Raw genomic sequence first — 18,948 nt, forward strand, 5'->3', positions numbered from 1 at the left:
CTATTAGCGCTGTTAAGTGGTTTACTAAGCTAGATATAGTAGCAGTATTCTATAAGATCTAGATTATATAGGGAAAAGAGTATAAAATAGCTTTCTAAATAAGATGTAAGCTATTTAAATAGCTAGTTATCCCCTTTAGGCTTATAGAAGCCCCTACTATATTCTAATAATATATTAATAGCATATTTTAAGAATATCTAAATATCTTTATAACAGCATATATAGATAATATCTTAATCTACTTAAACAGCTTATAATAAGACTATAAAGTAAAGGTTAAGCTAGTATTATATAAGCTTACTATAGTAAAGGTATATTTAGACCTTTATAAATATATTTTCTCTATAAAGATAATTAAATACTTAAGGTTTATTATTATAGCTAGAGTTAGTATTTCTTATAACCTTAAGAAACTAAAGGTAATTAAGGAATAAGCAGCTCTAAAGATAGTTAAAAGAGTCTAAAGCTTCTTTAGATTTATAAACTACTATTAGATCTTTATCCTAATATATTTAGAGATTGCTAGACCCCTAATAGCTCTTATAAAGAAAGGTGTCCCCTTCTACTAGAGTAAGGTATAAGAAGCAGCATTCTAGGAGCTTAAGAGGATCTTTACTGCTAAGCCTATTCTATATCAATTAGACCTTAAGCGTATAACCTATATTAAAGCTAATTGCTTAGGCTTTACCCTTAGAGGCATACTCTTATAAGAAGATAAGCATAATAGATATTATATAGTAGCCTACTACTCATAGCAGCTTAACGCTACTTAGTTTAACTATCTAATATATAATAAGGAGATATTAGCTATTATAAGCTATCTATAAGAATAGAGAGTAGAGCTATAGAGTGTTAGCTACTTTAGGATCTTATTAGACTATAAGAACCTAAAGTACTTTATAATAAAGCAGAAGCTTATAGAATAGTAAAGCTGATAAGTAGAGGAACTATCTCAGTATAACTTTAAGATATAATACTAGCTAGAAAGTAAAGCAGTAGTGCTAGACGTACTCTCTAAATGTGAATAAGATATACCTATATCTCTAGAGGATAAGTATAAATAAAGTTAAATCCTATAGCTTCTCTTAGAAGCAACCCTACCCTCAGTATTCATATAACGTATAGAGGTAGCATTATTAATGCTTATATTTACTAATAATAAAAAACTATAGTAACTCTAAGATTAAGCCTAAGGATAAGATAAAGTCTACTAGCAGGCTTATACTACTATGAAATAATAAGAAAGAAGTTTCCCCCTAAGCCTTAAGCTAAAAGTTCAGATCACTAAGTATAAGATTGATAATAGTAACTAACTACTGTTTAGAGATTAGATTTAAGTATTAGGTAATAAAGATCTAGATAATAATATAAATATACTATATGTCTATATTATTTAAAGCACTTATAAATTAGTGCTTAGTAGCTATCTAAAAAGAGATAACACCTTTATGCTAATTACTAGATAGTTCTATTAGCTTAGTTAGTCGCACTTAGTATAGTATTTCTGCTATAACTATAATAGTTATAGGTGTAGTTATATCTAGAGGGAATATTATAAAGGATTTCTAAAACTACTACTAATACTATAGTATATATAAAGCAAGCTTACTATAGATTTTATTATTAACCTTCCCTCTATAGATAAAGGTGAGAGATATCTTTAGGTAATTATTAACCAGCTAGGTAAAAGTATAACCCTTAAGGTAATAGAAAGCATAAAAGCTAAAGCCTATACTAAATAATTCCTAAACTGCCACTTGAGGTTTTATAGCATCCCTATATTAATTATAAATAATAGAGGGAGCAACTAAATAAGCTGCTTTTAGCAGCAGTTCTAAAAGCTTTTAGGAATAGAGTAGCAGCTTAGCACCACTTACTACCTACAGACTAATAGAAGCCTAGAGAGGATAAACTAAAAGATTTAGGCCTACTTATATAACTATGCCACCTACCTATAAAAGGATTAGGCATATAACCTTCCAGCAGCTCAGCTAGCGCTTTATAGCTATAATAATAGCGCTATTAGGATGAGTAGCTTCTTCCTAGAGCATAGATATAACCTGAAGCCTATTAAGGTTAAGGAAGCAAACCTAGTAAGCCCTAAAGGTATCTATAAAGGCTAAATATATAAGTTAGTAACAAGGCTTTAAAATATAATAGATATAGCTTAATTAACCCTCACCTTAATATAATAATATTATAATAAGCTAGCTAATAAGAAGCGCTAGCCTATAGAGAGACTAAAAATAAGTAATAAAGTCTAGTTTTATATAAGGTATTATAGATCCCCTAAGCCTTATAAGAAACTAGATTAGTTACACTATAAATATATAATGATAAAAGTTATCTCACTATATATAGTAGAGCTTAATATACTAGCAGCTATATACCCACACTTCTATATAGATATCCTAAAGCATATAAATAACAACCCCTTACTTAGTTAAATATTAGATAATAAGCAGCTGCTACTAATTATAGATAATAAAGGCAAAAAGACCTAGAATATAGAGAGTATTAACACTGCTACCTAGAAGTATTGAGGGTGCAAGCAACGCCGCAAAGTTCTAGCTAAGTGGGAAGGGTATACAGAGAGGACCTAGGAGCCTGTCGAGACGCTCCAAGGGATATAAGTAATAGAGGCTTACGAACGCCGTTATAGCTCTGCAATAGAGCACGATAGAGACCTAGCCTTAGCGCTGCAGGCGCGCAGCTAGAAGGGAGCAGGGGGGTGATGTTACAGGCAAGAGCCCAGATTAATATCTCCAGCTTCGCCAGAGCAGTTACTAAGATCCAGCTCTATTAGACCCACTATTCTGCTGCAGTACGCCGCCTAACACAGCCTGCTTCACCGCTGTTAGGTGCCTACCCTTGTAAAGTCCTTTCTTCCTTCTTCAGCTTAGAATAGTCAATCGACAGCACCTCTACGTTGAACAAGCCTAGGGGCCAGCCCCTTACATTAATAAACTTAATAAAACTAAAACGTTTATAGAAAATAGAAACCTAAATAAAGAAAATATTTTAAAATTTACAACTTCTATTTCTCTATTTATCTGTAAATTGTACTAAACGTATAAATAAAATATACTTTAATTTAAATTTTTAGTTAAATCTTTACATTATTTATTAATGTTTAAATAGAAATAGACGCTTTAAAAGCTAAAGAATTAAAAAAAGAATAACTATTCTTACTAAATAATATAATTTATTTATTTTATTTATAAAATATTTAATAAGTATAGAATTTTATATACATATTTAGTATAAGATGATAGAATAAATATGTTTTTTATAAAAAGAAAAACAAGCTATATGAATCTATATTATTATTTATTATTATATTACAACTTTAATTGATTTAAGTTTTATATAAAAATAAAATAAATCTATATATATTATTTTATTATCTTTATATTACTATTTATTTAGTTAACTATTTACTAAGTTTTTATTTTTAAGAAACTTATATTTTAAATATTTTCTAAAGCTTACAATAAAGTTAAAATAAAAGCTAAGCTTAAAATAAAAACAGAAGCTAAAGCTAAACAAACTATAACTAAAATTAAAGATAAAAATAAAAATAAAGCCAAAATAGCCATAAAATTGTAGCTTTTTTTAGTATTAACTATTATTTTATTTGTTAAGCTTATTATAAAAGATATATTAGTTTTTAATAGTTTATATATTAATTTAATCTCTAAAATAACTCTCTTTATTTATGAAACTTAGGTTTTATATTATTATTAATAATCTTATTAATAGATATCTTTTTTGAAAAATAAAACTTATATAAAATGTCTTTATAGATAACTATATATCTATTTTTAAAACTATAAATAAAATGTAGCTTTTATATTACTTAATAGTTTATAAAATATAAATATTTTAGGTTTTTAAAAAAGCTACATATTCTTTAATTATTAAGTTATTTTTAATTTTAAATATTTAGCTTATAAGCTTTGTTTAATATTTAGTTATTTGTTTTTATTTTATTTTATTACTTATAATATATTTTAAATATTTAGATATATTTTGAACTATTTAAACCTTATGTAAAGAAAAGCTTTTATAAAATTGTTAATTAGTATTTTATTAGTTAGAAAATGAATAACTCAGAATAACTATTTAATATATTTCTAGTAAAGCTATATACTTTAGATATCTATATATTTGAAATAAATGAAAATATGTTTTGTTTTATTTATTATAAATCATATTATTTACTAATTATCATAATAGGTTTTCTATATATTCTTTAAACTAAATTTAAAATCTTAAAAGGATTATTTAAAAACTATAGTTTTCTATAATACATTTTAAACTTAAAAGCTTTATTTTGATCATTAATTTAGTTATTATATTTTAATATATAGCTTTCTATTAAATTAAGCTTTTAAAAAGTATTATTACGAAACTTTAAAATAACTTTTATATGTTTTTATTATTTAGTTTATAGCTTGATAATGTTTTAAAAATAGATTACTAAAAAGTATGATAATAAAATATAAATAAATATAACGTCTAATTATATTATTATTATAATATAGAGGGTTAATTTAATTCTTTTTTTAATATAATAAGACTTATTATAAGTTTACTTTTTTTATTAAACTTTTAAAGCAAAATAAGGGAGAAAAGTGTAATTAGTATTTTAAAATTAATAAAATTTAATTTATTTATAATTTATTTAATACATTTATTACATAAAAAATAAATATTTTATATTATTTAATTATAAATAATTCTAATTCCTAACTATTCATTAATTTATTTCCATTTTTTTAGTGTCTATTTCTTTGTAATGTTTTCTTGCTTTTTTCCCTTTTTTTATATAGTTTTGATAATATAAAAAAAGGCATCATTAATATAGAAAAGTATAAAAACTTTTTTATTATAAAACTAAAAAAGATATAAGGTTTTGTTTATTACATATAATCTAAAGTAAAAAATATCTTTAAAAGCTTTTTATATTAAGATAAAAAAACGTTAGAAAGATTATATAAAATATATTATAATTTGATAATGTTTATATTTTCTTTAAAGCTATTTGATAAGTAATAAGTAATCAAAAGGTTATTTAGCTTATATATAGCGTTTAAAAATATATTACTAATATTATATTAGTAAATTCTAAGATTAAATTATATTATTACAGCTATAATAATTTTAAATACTTTTAGAATAAAAGTTATAATAAAAGTTTATTATAAGAAGTACTTTTTTAAAGGGTTACTTTAAATATAGATTTTAGGTTTATAGTAGTTAAAATATTTATATTAATTTAGCTTATATATAAATATTTATTTAAAACATGTTAGTTTTGTTTTGCTTTTAATTGATTTATAATATCCTAAACGCTTATTTTGTTTAAGTTTATCAATGTTAATGGTATATATTTTAATAAAATAAAAGTAAAATAGTTTTAATATATATTAAATGTCCCTCTAAGTTCTAAATAGCTTAATAAGTTGGTTAATATAGACTTTTCTATTTAATACTATAGATATTTATTCTAGTTTTATTTAACAAACTGAAATAAAGCTAAAATAATAAAACAATTAGTATGTTTATTTTATTGTTTTAAGTGCTTTCTATTACTTTAGTATATATTCTTAAAAAAAGGTATTTTAATTCCACTTTATTTAGAGGAACATAAAATATATTTTAAAATAAAAGGTTTATTTTAGTTTTATAATTTTAAGTTGATTTAATTTAACACAGTTACATATCTATTCTAATTTCTCTTTAGTAATATTATTTTGTTTAGTTTCTAAATATAGCTATATTAGCTAAATAAAAGAGTTATTTTATAAGCATAATTATATAAGAATAATTATATATTAATATCTTTTATATTTAAAATTTATAGAAGAGGGATATCCATTTAAATATATATGTTATTCAGGATTATGTTTTTAATAGAGGTTACATTTTAGTTAGTATTTTAAATCTTTCTTATTACATTACTATTCTAAATAAAGTTTGATAATAGCGTTAAACTTAAGGTTCTATATATTTTAGTTAAATTTAAACTTAATTTAAAAGTTAACATCTATTTTATTTATTAATTATTAACTATTTAAGGTTCTTTTAACGAAAGAAGATAACAATATTATTCTATTATTTATTATTAATATAATCTTAGCTTTATTTTATACTTCTAAAAGCTATAGGTTCAGAAATATGAAAGATATCAATTTTTATATTTTACTAGTAATTAAATTAACTTTTTTATTTTAAGTAATGATTTTATATTATTTTTCAAATTAAGTATCTTTTTATTAAAATTTATATTATATAATAATAACTTTTGAAAATAAAAACATTTAGAATTTATAAAACAATATATAAATTTACTACATATTTTATTAAATATATAATGTATGTGTATATTATAATTTTAAAATTATATCTATTTCTTTTTCTTTCTTTTTAAGAAAATATATTTTATACCTATATGTATAAATATTTCTTTATTAAGAGTGAGAATTAATTAAGAGGTTTATTTTATAAATAGGTTTATAATACTTTACATAGTTTTGTAATTAGTTTCTTTTTACTTAAATTAGTAAAACCTAGCTTCGTTATTAATAAAAGCTTATATTATAGAGAAATACTATAGCTTATATCATTTAATTTAAAATATAAACAGGAAGCTTATTATTTAACATATCATAATAACGTTTATAATTAATTTCTAACTTATTTATTTTACATTTTTATTTAGCTTTTTAGTATATAAAAAAGCTTATTTAACTTTAATTTCTATTTCTAATATTTAGATCTAAACCTCCAATAGTTTATTAATTATAATTATAGTATGTTTACTGTTTAATTTAATTTTATATAATATAAAGCTATACTATTTTTATATTTAATATTTAAATATTTAAATAATAGTAAAAACTAAATATTAAGTTTTATCTATATATAGGAGTATGAAGAGTTAATGCATATATTTATTTTTAATACTTGAAAGTTGCTTATCTATATTAAAACTTATTAAATAGTTAAATACGTTTTATAAAACTTTATAAAAGAGTTATAGTTATTGTTTTTTATTGTAAAGTGTATTGTAATATAATCAATTTAATATATATAGTTATATTATATTAATATTTAAAATACAATATATTTTAGAGTTTTACTCTCTAAATATAAAAATAAAGCCTTTAGATGTTTTTAAATCAAAATATTTAAAATAAAGATATCATATTTCTCTAATACTAATATAAATTTAAATTAGGTTTTAAAAATATTATTTAATATAAGTTACTATAAAAACCAATAGATTCATAATTGAAATATTACTAAAAAGACATATTAAAGACTAAAACATAAAAAATAAAGTTAGTAATTTAAAAAAAATGATATTATTTTTTTAAAATTTGTTTTTATACTCTTTCTATTATTTCTAATATTATAAAGTATTAAATTTTAAAATCTATTTACTCTATTTAGGATATTATAAAAGAGTTTTATATTTTTCATCATAATAAAATATAAAGTTATATTTATTTTATTTTATTGTTTTATTTTATAAATAACTAAGTTTGTTTAAAAAAAAGAGATATTCTTAATGAAATAGTAAATGCTATAGTTATTAAATAGTATATTATTAAAGAGAGCTTTTACGCTTTAATAAATTATGTAAACTTTATTAAATTTAAGTTTTAATATAAAAGTGTTTATTTCTTTTGTTATAAGTTTTATAATAATAGTTTTAGTAATAATATAAACTATTATATTAGAGAAAAAGTTTATTTTGAAAATTAAAATAATAATTAATTTTTTCATTTTATTAAAATTATTTTTAACGTAGTTTTATTGTATCTTAATCTTTATTATTATAAGATTAATAAAAGCTGAAGGTTTCTATAATAGAATACTTTTTATAAAATATTTTAAAATAAAGTTTAAAATAGTTTAGTTTATTAATTTTAAAACAAACCTAAATTACTTTTATAAAGCTTATATAGGCTTTTTTATTTATAAAATTAAATTTAAAATAATTATGAATAAATAAAATCTATTTATAATCTTTATTATATATGTGATAAAAAACTAATATATCTTATTAACGCTTTTTTCAAATAAAGTTATTAAAGATTATATTATTAAATTATTTCGCTAATATTATAAAACCTTTGTTAATATAACTTTTAAATAGGGTTTTATTATATTTATATAGAGAAAGTCTTTAAATATATTAATACATCAATTTATATTTAAAGTTTTATTACTAAAATATTTCTATTTAATAATATAAATAAGCTTTGAATTAGCTTAAAATAGAGTAAAATAATATTACATTATTTAAAAAGAATTTTTAAGATACAAATGCTTTTTATTTTTAATAATTTATGTTAAAAAGCATTAAGAAATATACTTTAGAAACTTTTAATCTAAATATTAAAATTAATAATAAAAACTATTTAATTTAGAATTATAATATATTACTTATAGATTATAATAAAATAACTTAAGTTATTTAAAACCTAGTGTTATTTTTGAATATATATTAAAATATAAACAGTATAGTTTTATTTTTCCAAAGGTTTTATTTAAATAAACATAAAGATTCTTTTAAAAATAAAGTTTTAATTTATTTATTTAAAGCTTTATATATTTGTTTCTTATACATGTTTTACTTTATAAATAAGACATATAGTGAGGTTTAAAATATAAAGCTTCAAAATATTTTTGAATCTCATAGTAAATAAAATAAATATAACTAATATTAATAATAATAAATTATTCATAATTCTATTTCTAGCTATGTTATTTTTAATAGCTTTTTATATATTTATAATAATAAAAATATATAAAATAGTAATCTTATTATAAGCCTTTTATTTTATTGTATACTATTTATATTATTCTTTATTCTTTCTTTACATCTAATTATTAAATAAAGATATATTCTTAATTTTATTTAGATTAGAGAAACAATTAAAAATATTATCTAAATGAAGATATTTCTGAGTATCTTTAGTTTTTATTTCTATTTTAAAAGAATATATTAAATAGAGAAGTTATAATAAAGGATAGATTTATAAAAGATATTAAAATTAATAGTTATTATTATATTGAAAATATGTAATAAATTAAAAGTAATTATAAAAATTATATTTAAAAGTTAAAATAGAATATAATAAATATAAAATTAATTAAATCAAATTATAATTTACTTTAAAAGTAATAATTTAGACGTATAATATAAACTAAGTTTAAAACCATTATAAGCTAACTATAATATATATATAATATCTGTATAAATAAATAGCTTAATCCTTTTTAAATTAGAGTTTAATATAAAAAGCTTTTTTAAAAATAGACCTTAATCCGTTAGAATATTATTAGCTTAAATAAATAGGTTAGAAGTAGATTACCTCATACCTTCCTCTAAGCGTGAGGCTGCCTTGGATACTTGAGGGCATTACGACATCGAGTCAAACGCATCACGGTATTCACCTCCTGAGATGGTGCCGGTGATAGTGAGATGCGTAACCTTTTCGAAGAGGGTGGGATAGAGGCCTGCGGACTCCAAGCCCATGCGCACTGGATACAGGTTGTCGATGTACAAGTGCGTGGGCTCAGCACCGGTCTTGCCGATAATGGAGTACAGTCCCTTAAAGACGGGAATGGTGCCGTCGGCGGGCCTTAAAGCGAGAGAGCTGAGCTGGGGATAAAGGGTAAGGAATGTGGAGTCGGAGTTCTGCCCCAAGTCGTAATGGGAAGATGTCATCGGCTTGCCTCCCGAGAGGGCAAGGCTAAGTTCTTGCAGGTTGGGGAGGTTGGCAAGCAGAAGAAGAGTAATCGTCTCAATGCGATGACCATGCCATCCTTGATCGTTGCTCAGCCAGGCGTGCTCCGACCATTTGACACCCTTGTTGGAAGTTTGCTGAGCTTGCTGACGCAGGAAAGCGACCGAGGCCTTGTCGAAACGGTGATTCGTCCGCTGGGACTGTTCAAGGTTCAGATAAACTGTGCGAACCCAGCCTTGAATCTCAGGATATTTGTCGAGAAATCCGAGGAAAGAGACCATTTTCCGAGTCGCATTCGATCCCGTGAAGCTGACGCGGGGCCAAGCCCGTCTCATGACACACTGGAAACGATGGCAGGCGAAGGACAGATTCCGGACATCATCGAAGCCGCGCAGAAGACAGCGGCTGATGGCGCGATCCGAGTCAACCGAGTCATCTTTGTGGGCCTGGGCAAAGGCTTCGTCGATGGTCATTCCGCGATGGCGTAGCAGGTCGGCGATGATGAAGAGAACGTCGTCCGGAAGGTTGGTAAGCTTCGCCGTTGTGTGCTTTTGCCTGAGTCTGGGTGCAAGAGTGCAGTGTAGGCAAGCTTTTGGGATGAGTTTCTTGTTCAAATTTGTGGTGGTGAAGATGGTGATGGGCGCCAGTTGCTCAACTTGGAGGCGAAGATTTGATGACAACGAAAAAAAAGAAAAAAGGAAAGAAGTCGAGGAAGGAGTTTGTTGGAAGGACTTGCCTGCCTACGTGGCAAGCCTTGCTCCAGTTCCAGCCGGGAGCAGCATCCTCGGGGAGTCGACGGGCTTGATTGAAGAGATGTCTCTATGTGAACTGCGGTCAAAGACGTGGTGTGAGTGAACTCTCCTCGCAGTGGAACTTCATAGGATATTCTACGATGGCTAAGGCTTGCAAATGCACTGAATAACAGAAAATACACCATTGTGCCATCTTGACTCCCAAAGGCTGCATGTTGTTGAGATTTGCTGCATTTGACCCCATGAAATATATAGATGGGGCCACAATCAGATTGGAATATCAGTAGTCAAGGTTATTTGACAGTTGTGGAAAGCAAAAAATACTGCTCTCTGCTTGATACGTGGCTCTGACATTCACGTACCTGTTTGCTTGAGAAATTGACCTTTGACCTAGAAGATTCGGCATGTTTGGCCCATGCTTTTTCAGTCGACGAAGGCCACAGAAGAGCTCAGGAGGACTGTGATTGGTATTGTACGGTATGAAAATGCTGTCATTGTGTCTAAGTCCTCATCGTTTACTCATCGTCCGCTTTTTCCGCGTTCCTTTTTTGGTCATAACTCTTGTCCCTAGGTGGACTCCTCCGTTCGACTGTGGCAGGAATTGGTCTGATCTGGCGCAAGTTCCATCCTTATTAAATCTCGCCGAAATTTTTAACGCTCCAAATTTTGATCTCGTCGTTCGTTCGTAACGCTCTAGTAGCACTTTCCGCCGCTTGAGTAGCCACAGCCAAGGTGGAAGCCACCTGGCTGGTCGCAGTTGCCCTGCTTGTTGTTGTCGTCGGTTGACTTGTATGCGTTGTGGTTGCAGCTGCACATGGAGCATCTGTGCTCGTCGTACTGGATATCGCCGCAGTAGCACTTGACGCAACCACCGAAGCAGTAGTGCTTCGCGGTCACGGCAGTGGCCAGAGACATGAGGGCAAAGACGGTAGCGAACTTCATTTTGAGTGTGGTAGTATAAGGTTTGCGGCTGTGTGGTTGGGAGTGTCTTGTAGCAAGAGATGAAAGTGTATGTGTTTTGATAGTGAATGTGTCTGTTGAATAAAAGGGAGTTCGACTGAGTTGAGAAAATGTTTGCAATGCTTTATACGAAGAACGCTGTCACGCAAAACTGCGATGGTTCGGAGGCGGCAGGAGTTTCCTCTCCATGTCCGTCTTGGAAACTTCGGCGGCAATTCCTTGACTTGTTTATTTTCGATATTGGCTGCAGTGATGCTCAATCTACATTCTGGCTCGACATCCATTGGCGAAGATTCCGTCGCGGGGGACGTATCGCAGAGATCTATGTTGTGTGCGGGACGGGGAAGCCGAGATTAAGTGGGCTGCCATCGTACTCCGGCCCGCCCGATCGCCTCGATCCTTTCCCCTGTCAGCCTTAACACGGCCAACCGCAACGATTGCACCGGCAAATTTTTTTTTTACTAGAAACAAAGTTTGCACTTGCAAACAAAAACATTAATAGTTCGCGATTTAAACCATACAACCAGCCGTTAAAGAGTTGCAGCAATTCTGCCTCTGTCATGCAAGGCTTGGCTGAATATCTAGACAAGCTCGCCTCGACCGATTGATGCGGTAAGATTTACAGAACCTTGGATTTGAAGGACTTCAGAACTGATAACGTCCAGATAATCAGCTTCAAGTCTTACGATGAGACTCTTGGTCGACTCGTCTACAATATCGCGTCCTCTTCTCCATCCCCCACAATTCGGGCATCCCGGGTCAAGCGCCCAGTCACCATGACTCGGGCAAGCGTGCATACCATGGCCAGCAATGCTAGGTGTTCATGCAAGAGACTTTACTAAGAACCCTGTGAAAGGCCAAAAGCAACAACAACAACAGCGCATCTATTGTTCAGTTATTACTTTTGGTGTTCAGGTGTGGAAAATCGAGAAAGGGGAAGAGACTGTGAATGCTGATGATTGCAACTGCCGGGGCTTGGCTGAAGAAAATAAAAGACTAAATCATGTGGAGAGGAATACTTCGAGTCATTCCATAGGGGATGATAAACAGAGATTTCAATGAGACGAAGAAAGAAAACTTTCAGAAAGTCCCATGGAAACAGTCGGGCCGGGAATCCTTCTAACAGACAGCAACGCTTTCCAATCAAGACGCTCACTTAAAGCGTTGCCAAGCCCCTTTATCTCTCATAGCAGCCCCTTCCTCCTTAGCAAGCTGTCACAGCCTGCAAATCGACCACCACATGAACATTGTCAACTCCCTCGCTTTTCCTACCTGAGTCATCACTTTCGATTGATGTACGCTGACGCATTCGATGTCGCTTGCCGTGAAAAAAGAAACGGAAACTGAGTTCTCTTTCCGCAAGAGACGGCCCATATCACAAATCTACCTCCCCAGCTCTTACATCTCATCCGGTCTTTCATATGGCCCGATATTTTCGCGATCCGTCTTTACGCCTACCTCGGTCCCGAAAGCGCACAATGTCAAGTACTTGACCCTCGATCCCACGACCTGTGTTCATCTGCCTGCGGCCTGTCGCCACTTGAATGTCATTGTTGGGCATGACATTCTCTACACCACTGTCTCTGTCGACGGGTCTCTTTCTGAGTTCATCGGTGCTCTGAGACAGATAATCACCAAGCCTGAACATGGACGGTCGGTCCAGCGAATCCACGCCAACTCCACGAGAGCCCGCTGCGACAACAATCCCCCAATTCAGCCCGATGACTTGGACTTCCTCAGTAAGACAGTGTCCCCAATGCTGGCACCCAAACACCGAAAATGGTTTGAGAGCTACGAATCTCTACACAGAATTGACAGAAACCGGATTCTCGTGCAACTTCTCTTGAAGTTTGCAGTGAAGTTTGCAGTGAACGTCGAAGACTTCGGCTACGACATGCCCTACCAACCCTCCTCCCACCTCACCGATCGTGAAATGGAAATCAAGCCGTCCCGCCTGCAATCGTTATCGATTCGATCCAATTCTGATACAATCTCCGTACCCACCATACCGTCATTGATGGCACTAGGGCCTACTCGCACCCTTGACATCGAAATTCCGAGGTGCTCTATGTTTCGCGATTCCCAAATGAACCTTCGTAGGGTTTTCTCGTTGATCTTGATGGACTTTACAGCGTCCTTGGTCGATATGAGCACTTGGATTCAGGCTTGCGATCCATTGGCTAGCTTCGCGTTCAAAAGACAACGCCCATGCCATCCTGTTGATAACACAATGTCCCGAAGCCAACGGGTGACGGCTTGCAGCAGGGTTATGCCGCTACGCTGCGCACTGACTGCATCAACTTCAGCTTCCATGACCGTCACCCGGAGGTGATCACCTCTCTAGAGGCTTTCCCCTGATTAGAAGTACTTTTGCTGAGCATCCGGGCTATCCCGCCTCCCCATTGAAATTCGCAGGTCGCCCTCGGCGGGATGGTTCACCGAGCTCCTATCATGGGATTCCCTCCGGTGACTCTCTCCCGTCTCTGTACCTATGGCGATTTGTATTACTTGCATTACACAAGTCGCGATCTCCACTGCGTGAAGCGACAGACGAGCCAAGCAAGATGTCGACTTCGCGTTCTCCGAACCAAAGAGGATAGCGAGACCGGCAGAACAGGGAGAACATCTAGCATGGCACATTGGGCGTTTGATGGACTTTGATCTGGTTCAATATTTTGTGCAAGTAACAGGACATATGGCATGACTGGAACAAAGCAGCATGATGTGTCAATTTTTTGGTGCAATTGTTTGATGCATGCAGACTGTATTGTGATGATAGAATGAAGATATCGCGATATGAAGAACGTAAACAAGCACAAAGGAGATGGCGGCTATGTCATAATATCAAAGCAACTGGAGGTATTATTTTCTCTATTTAGCTGGGGATTTCCGCACAGATTCCAGGACCCGAGACTTTGATGAAGCATGGATGTCAGGTTTGATGGGCTTCTTTCGCCCCGAATCTAACCTCTATTAGCATTGGATAGGTATCCAGCTCTCCAAGAGACATGTAACAGCATTCTTACTCAATAAACCTCGCTAGCCCCAAACCTCATCTTGCCAAGCAGGCCAAGCCGGGGCAGGGCTTGCATCCCCAGAGCAGCTTGCATACAGCTTGGGGTCCTCGATCACAGTACCTTCGGGGAGGTCCAGCCCTAGAGTGTAATCTGGATAGACCCCGGAGCTGAAAGCTCCGCCACCCCTGCCATTGGACCAGAAGATACGGAAGGGGATGTACTCCTCCACGGTTTCAAAGTAGATGAACTCGCTGTAAGGATATGAGCGAAAGCCCTTCTAAACTGTGATATCGGCATTGTTCGCGTTGAAGCCTGACTTGGCCTTATCCCCCAGCCAGACCATCACCACGTCGTCAGCCTCACCGACGATGAACTCATAAGATCCGCTGAGAGATGCCTTGAGGTAGCCGCGATGGACAAGAAAGTTGCACTTGATCGTTGATCCTGTGGGGCCTTGAACCTCCCTGTAGTTGATTGGTTGGTTCTCGTCATTTTGGTTGTATCTCGGAACTTCTGCGCGACCAATACCGACCGGAACACGGCCTTGCACGAGATTTTCAAGATTGTACGTATTGGCCCTGACATCTTCGTTTTGAAGAGTGTTCCTACACAAGTTTGATCTCTCTTCAATCACATGGAGAGCAAACTCAGCGCCTGGGGTGCAGGAAGCCGAAGCGGTCGAAGAAGCGACACCTGTCGGCTCCGTCACAGGGATGGGTGTCGGCTTGATACCGTCAAAGCATTGACATGCCGACCAATAGGCAGCTACATCGGGGCAAGAGCTGGCGTACGCAGGCTTTGTGCCAAGGATCGTAGGCGCGGGGGTCTCTTGACGCGGGCCATGGACATTTCTCTTCTGCACGGGGGATGGAACCGACAGAGTAACAGTGGGTTGAGGTCTGTTCCTCAGGTCAGCTTATGAACCACCTTGGAAAAGCTGTTTTAGACATTCTAGCTTACGTGGAAGGGACCGTGGCATGCGCACTCACGAAGGCCGCACAAAGAGATGACCTCGAAGCAAGAGATGGATCATTCCTACCCGTGCCCGCAACTTGGCGGCCGCAGTTATTGTTGCATATTGCTGCAGACGCAACGCGAGAAAGAAACAAGAGGATGCTTAATGATGCGGGCGATTTCATGATGAGCCAGGAAATGATAAAAGGTGATCGAAGGCTGATTGAGGCTCTGGGACTTGCAAGTTGAGCTACATCTGACACGGTGGGTACATCGATCTTAAATAGTTGATGCCAAGAAATATTGGGAAATCTTGAATACTGAAAAGGGACCCCGACGATGATTCGGACGGTCAATCTGTTGAACAGGTAGACTAAGGCTAGACTTCTCGTCATCAATTTTCCACATGTGGCGTAGCGGCTGAGCGTTCGGTATGTAGTCAGGCATCCCTAAGAAGGGAAACAGCCAAGCTGAAGACAGGGATGTGCGACGTCTTAGATCTTAAGACAATTCTCGTTCAACTCACAGATGTCTATCCCTGCGCAAGCCACCGGCCTCTGAACGTGGAGAAGCTTACTTGTTTTTAAGGCATGGCAAGACAAACCACACTCGTCAATCAAACTAAGAATGACTTACCATGTAAAGGGAGAGGTTCTGCAATCCACGTGCTCAGAATATTTACAAGGGAAGCAGATGATTCAATTTCTTCCATGTAGGTGTACAAGCGTTCCTTCGAGTCCAGATACCAGTGTTGATGTTGCTGGCAATCGGCTCCTCGAAGTCCCACGCAAGCAACTTTTGGGATAGCCAGCCCCGCTGAATAGTGCTGAGGGTCTCAAATCGGAGCCTGCATGCCGCTCAGCTACTTGGCCTTGAGCCACTTTCTACGGCATCAGCGGATGATTGATATGCCCATGGGAATCTCAACTTTTGAGGCGAATAAGGCGACGTGAATCGGTGTGTCAAAAACGGAAACTCGATCGTTGATGGCGTCGTCTTTCAGTACACATTCGAAAAGATTAACGCGCAAGGAGGTTGGAAAGAAAAGTATCAGTATTAGGATTTATAAGAGGTGATAGGAATAACCCTCATTTCTCTAGCATCGTCATAAATGGTACTTGATTTCTAGACAACTGAAATGCGTCGAGTAAGAGATTGGTTGCAGCTAGCTTCCAGCCCTATTCAATACTCAATGACGGAGTTCTGAGTTTGCTGCGGATGTCGTATGACAACAGAGCTTTCTTCAGAGGTTTGAGAGTTCCTACGACGTCATGAACAATGCAAAAGAGCCAACCCCCATTCCGAAGGTGTGTTCAATGTTGAAAAGCTCGTATCCGTCAAGTTGGGTTGCATGGGAAGTAGTACGTACCGCGTCAGCAGGCTGCAGTAGTGTATGATTAAGGAGGGCAGTTTTCGACGACATGGATACACATCAGTCCAGTGTGGAAAATGAACATTTCCCCTCCGCATCTAGCCATTATTTTCAAGAAAACGGAGTAAGTGAAGACCATCCCGACTTGCCCGCTGACCTTTTCATTTGTACCATGACTCTATCCGTGTGGCATGTTGCATGAGGAGCGGGCCAGAAAAGCCCACTGACTCTGTCACGGTATCTGACAACGATATTATTTGAGAGTTAGCCGTGATAGCCTACTATGGTCAGGAAGTTTCGTCTCTGGAGTTGGCAGTGCATAGCTGTATCCTACCCGCAGAATGCCGGTGCGAAACCTTCTGGCAGGATGCCGGCTTTCTGCTGGGGTTTCGTTACAATAGCTGTCGCGGACGCGGATTTATCGCTCTTAGTGTTTCTGTCATCCGGCAGCAACTCCGGCAGATACTCTGGGGCAACAAACAGAGGACAGTTTTTGGTAACCTGACATAGCAGGAATATCGTGATATGGGAATTTGTGATCCACCGCCGAGGCTTGAAGTACAAATACCACGTACACCCAAAAAGAAAATAACGGCACCATTTAATAAATTTCATCAGAAATCCTCACTCACTTGAACTGGTACTGGCTACCTTGAGTTTAATCTTTCTCACAAGTTTGACGAACGATAGCAAAAAGGACTCCTCAACTCCAATTCGCACTTGATTCACCTCTGGCTCGTCATCGCCAGTTCTCGCCCACCGCAGCTATTCGAGTCTCCCCAATTGTCCTTCGGGCAATGAACTTCGGAGACAATTCCAAGGAAACGATGGGAGAATGCACCAAGGACACGGCCTTTGCCATCATGGATCACTACTATAGTCAAGGCGGCAACTTCATCGACACCGCGAACAACTACCAGCTTGGCCAGTCCGAGGAATGGGTAGGCGAATGGCTTGCGTCTCGTGGCAATCGCGACGACATTGTGCTAGCAACGAAGTACAACAGCGCCTACATGACGCACGATAAGCAGCGGCTTCAGTCCAACTACGGCGGCAACAGCATCAAGTCACTCAAGCACTCTGTCGAAAAGTCCCTGAAAGCGCTACAGATCTCCTACATCAACGTTTTGTACCTCCACTGGTGGGACTATTCTGCCTCTATTCCAGAGGTGATGCACTCGCTTAACGATCTGGTCGTGTCTGGCAAGGTGCATTACCTGGGCATCTCGGATACCCCTGCCTGGGTGGCAGCCAAGGCGAACCAATATGCGAGGCTGTCGGGCCTTCGCCAATTTGTCGTTTATCAAGGCAATTGGAATGCTTCCATGCGAGATTTGGAGCGAGAAATTATCCCAATATGCATGAGTGAGGGCATGGGTATTTGTCCCTGGGGAGTTCTCAATGCTGGCCGCTTTCAAACCGAGGAATGTTTCAAGGAGCGCGAGAAGCACAACTCTAGACGGCAAAACACGGCATCGGAGCATGACAAGAAGGTATCAAAAGCACTGGAAAGGGTTGCCAGCACGAACGGCGCATCTCTGACAGATGTCGCTCTGGCGTATGTGATGCACAAGGCTCCTTTCGTGTTTCCCATTGTTGGTGGCCGAAAATTGAGTCACATTGAGGGCAACATCAAGGGGCTTGGGACTACTCTTACCGAGGAGGACATCCAGACAATTGAGAGGTCTCATAACTTTGATCCCGGATTTCCTCACACCTTCCTGAGTGGTACCTCACTTTTTGACGGCCCTCCTCGGGGGGCGTATCACCCAGGAGACGTATGGCTGACCAAGCTCATGGGCAACTTTGACTGGGTTGAAGCTCCTCAAGCGATTACCCCCAAGACCTCCTAATCAGGAGCTTTATGCACATAGTATATATCGGTGGCTTAAAATCTTCACACCATTACCACCTGCAAACTGAGTGTCTAATACCAAAGCTTTGGGGTATGTGCAATAAATCTGACCGGATGCAAGAGCAGGTTACGATCCAATGTCTGAGGATGCAGCCCATCGAACAATCTCCCTCGATCTGTAATTTTCCATCAGAGTGTACTAATTCTGGACAGGCTCAGTCAAGGTGGTTGAGCGCCCCGAAATGTTTCCGTTCGACCTGAGCTGTAACCA

General features: G+C 34.8%; 3 protein-coding genes across 3 annotated transcripts; 1 reads left to right on the plus strand and 2 right to left on the minus strand.

The window, feature by feature from the left end:
• Nucleotides 1–9,439: 9,439 nt before the first annotated feature.
• CGCA056_v007335 (uncharacterized protein) lies at nucleotides 9,440–11,461 on the minus strand (the record flags this gene model as incomplete). The annotated part of the gene is made up of 2 exons (XM_037322584.1): nucleotides 9,440–10,328; nucleotides 11,223–11,461. 2 exons carry the CDS (start codon nucleotides 11,459–11,461, stop codon nucleotides 9,440–9,442), a joined length of 1,128 nt encoding a protein of 375 aa, XP_037180369.1.
• A 3,070-nt stretch (nucleotides 11,462–14,531) lies between these two features.
• CGCA056_v007336 (uncharacterized protein) lies at nucleotides 14,532–15,635 on the minus strand (the record flags this gene model as incomplete). The annotated part of the gene is made up of 4 exons (XM_037322585.1): nucleotides 14,532–14,535; nucleotides 14,592–14,747; nucleotides 14,814–15,395; nucleotides 15,457–15,635. 4 exons carry the CDS (start codon nucleotides 15,633–15,635, stop codon nucleotides 14,532–14,534), a joined length of 921 nt encoding a protein of 306 aa, XP_037180370.1.
• A 2,014-nt stretch (nucleotides 15,636–17,649) lies between these two features.
• aflF (Norsolorinic acid reductase B) lies at nucleotides 17,650–18,675 on the plus strand (the record flags this gene model as incomplete). The annotated part of the gene is made up of 1 exon (XM_037322586.1): nucleotides 17,650–18,675. One exon carries the CDS (start codon nucleotides 17,650–17,652, stop codon nucleotides 18,673–18,675), a length of 1,026 nt encoding a protein of 341 aa, XP_037180371.1.
• Between the last annotated feature and the right edge of the window lie 273 nt (nucleotides 18,676–18,948).

Source organism: Colletotrichum aenigma, assembly GCF_013390185.1.
Source record: "Colletotrichum aenigma strain Cg56 chromosome Unknown KSG_Cg56_contig04, whole genome shotgun sequence".
NCBI classification, from domain to species: domain Eukaryota; kingdom Fungi; phylum Ascomycota; class Sordariomycetes; order Glomerellales; family Glomerellaceae; genus Colletotrichum; species Colletotrichum aenigma.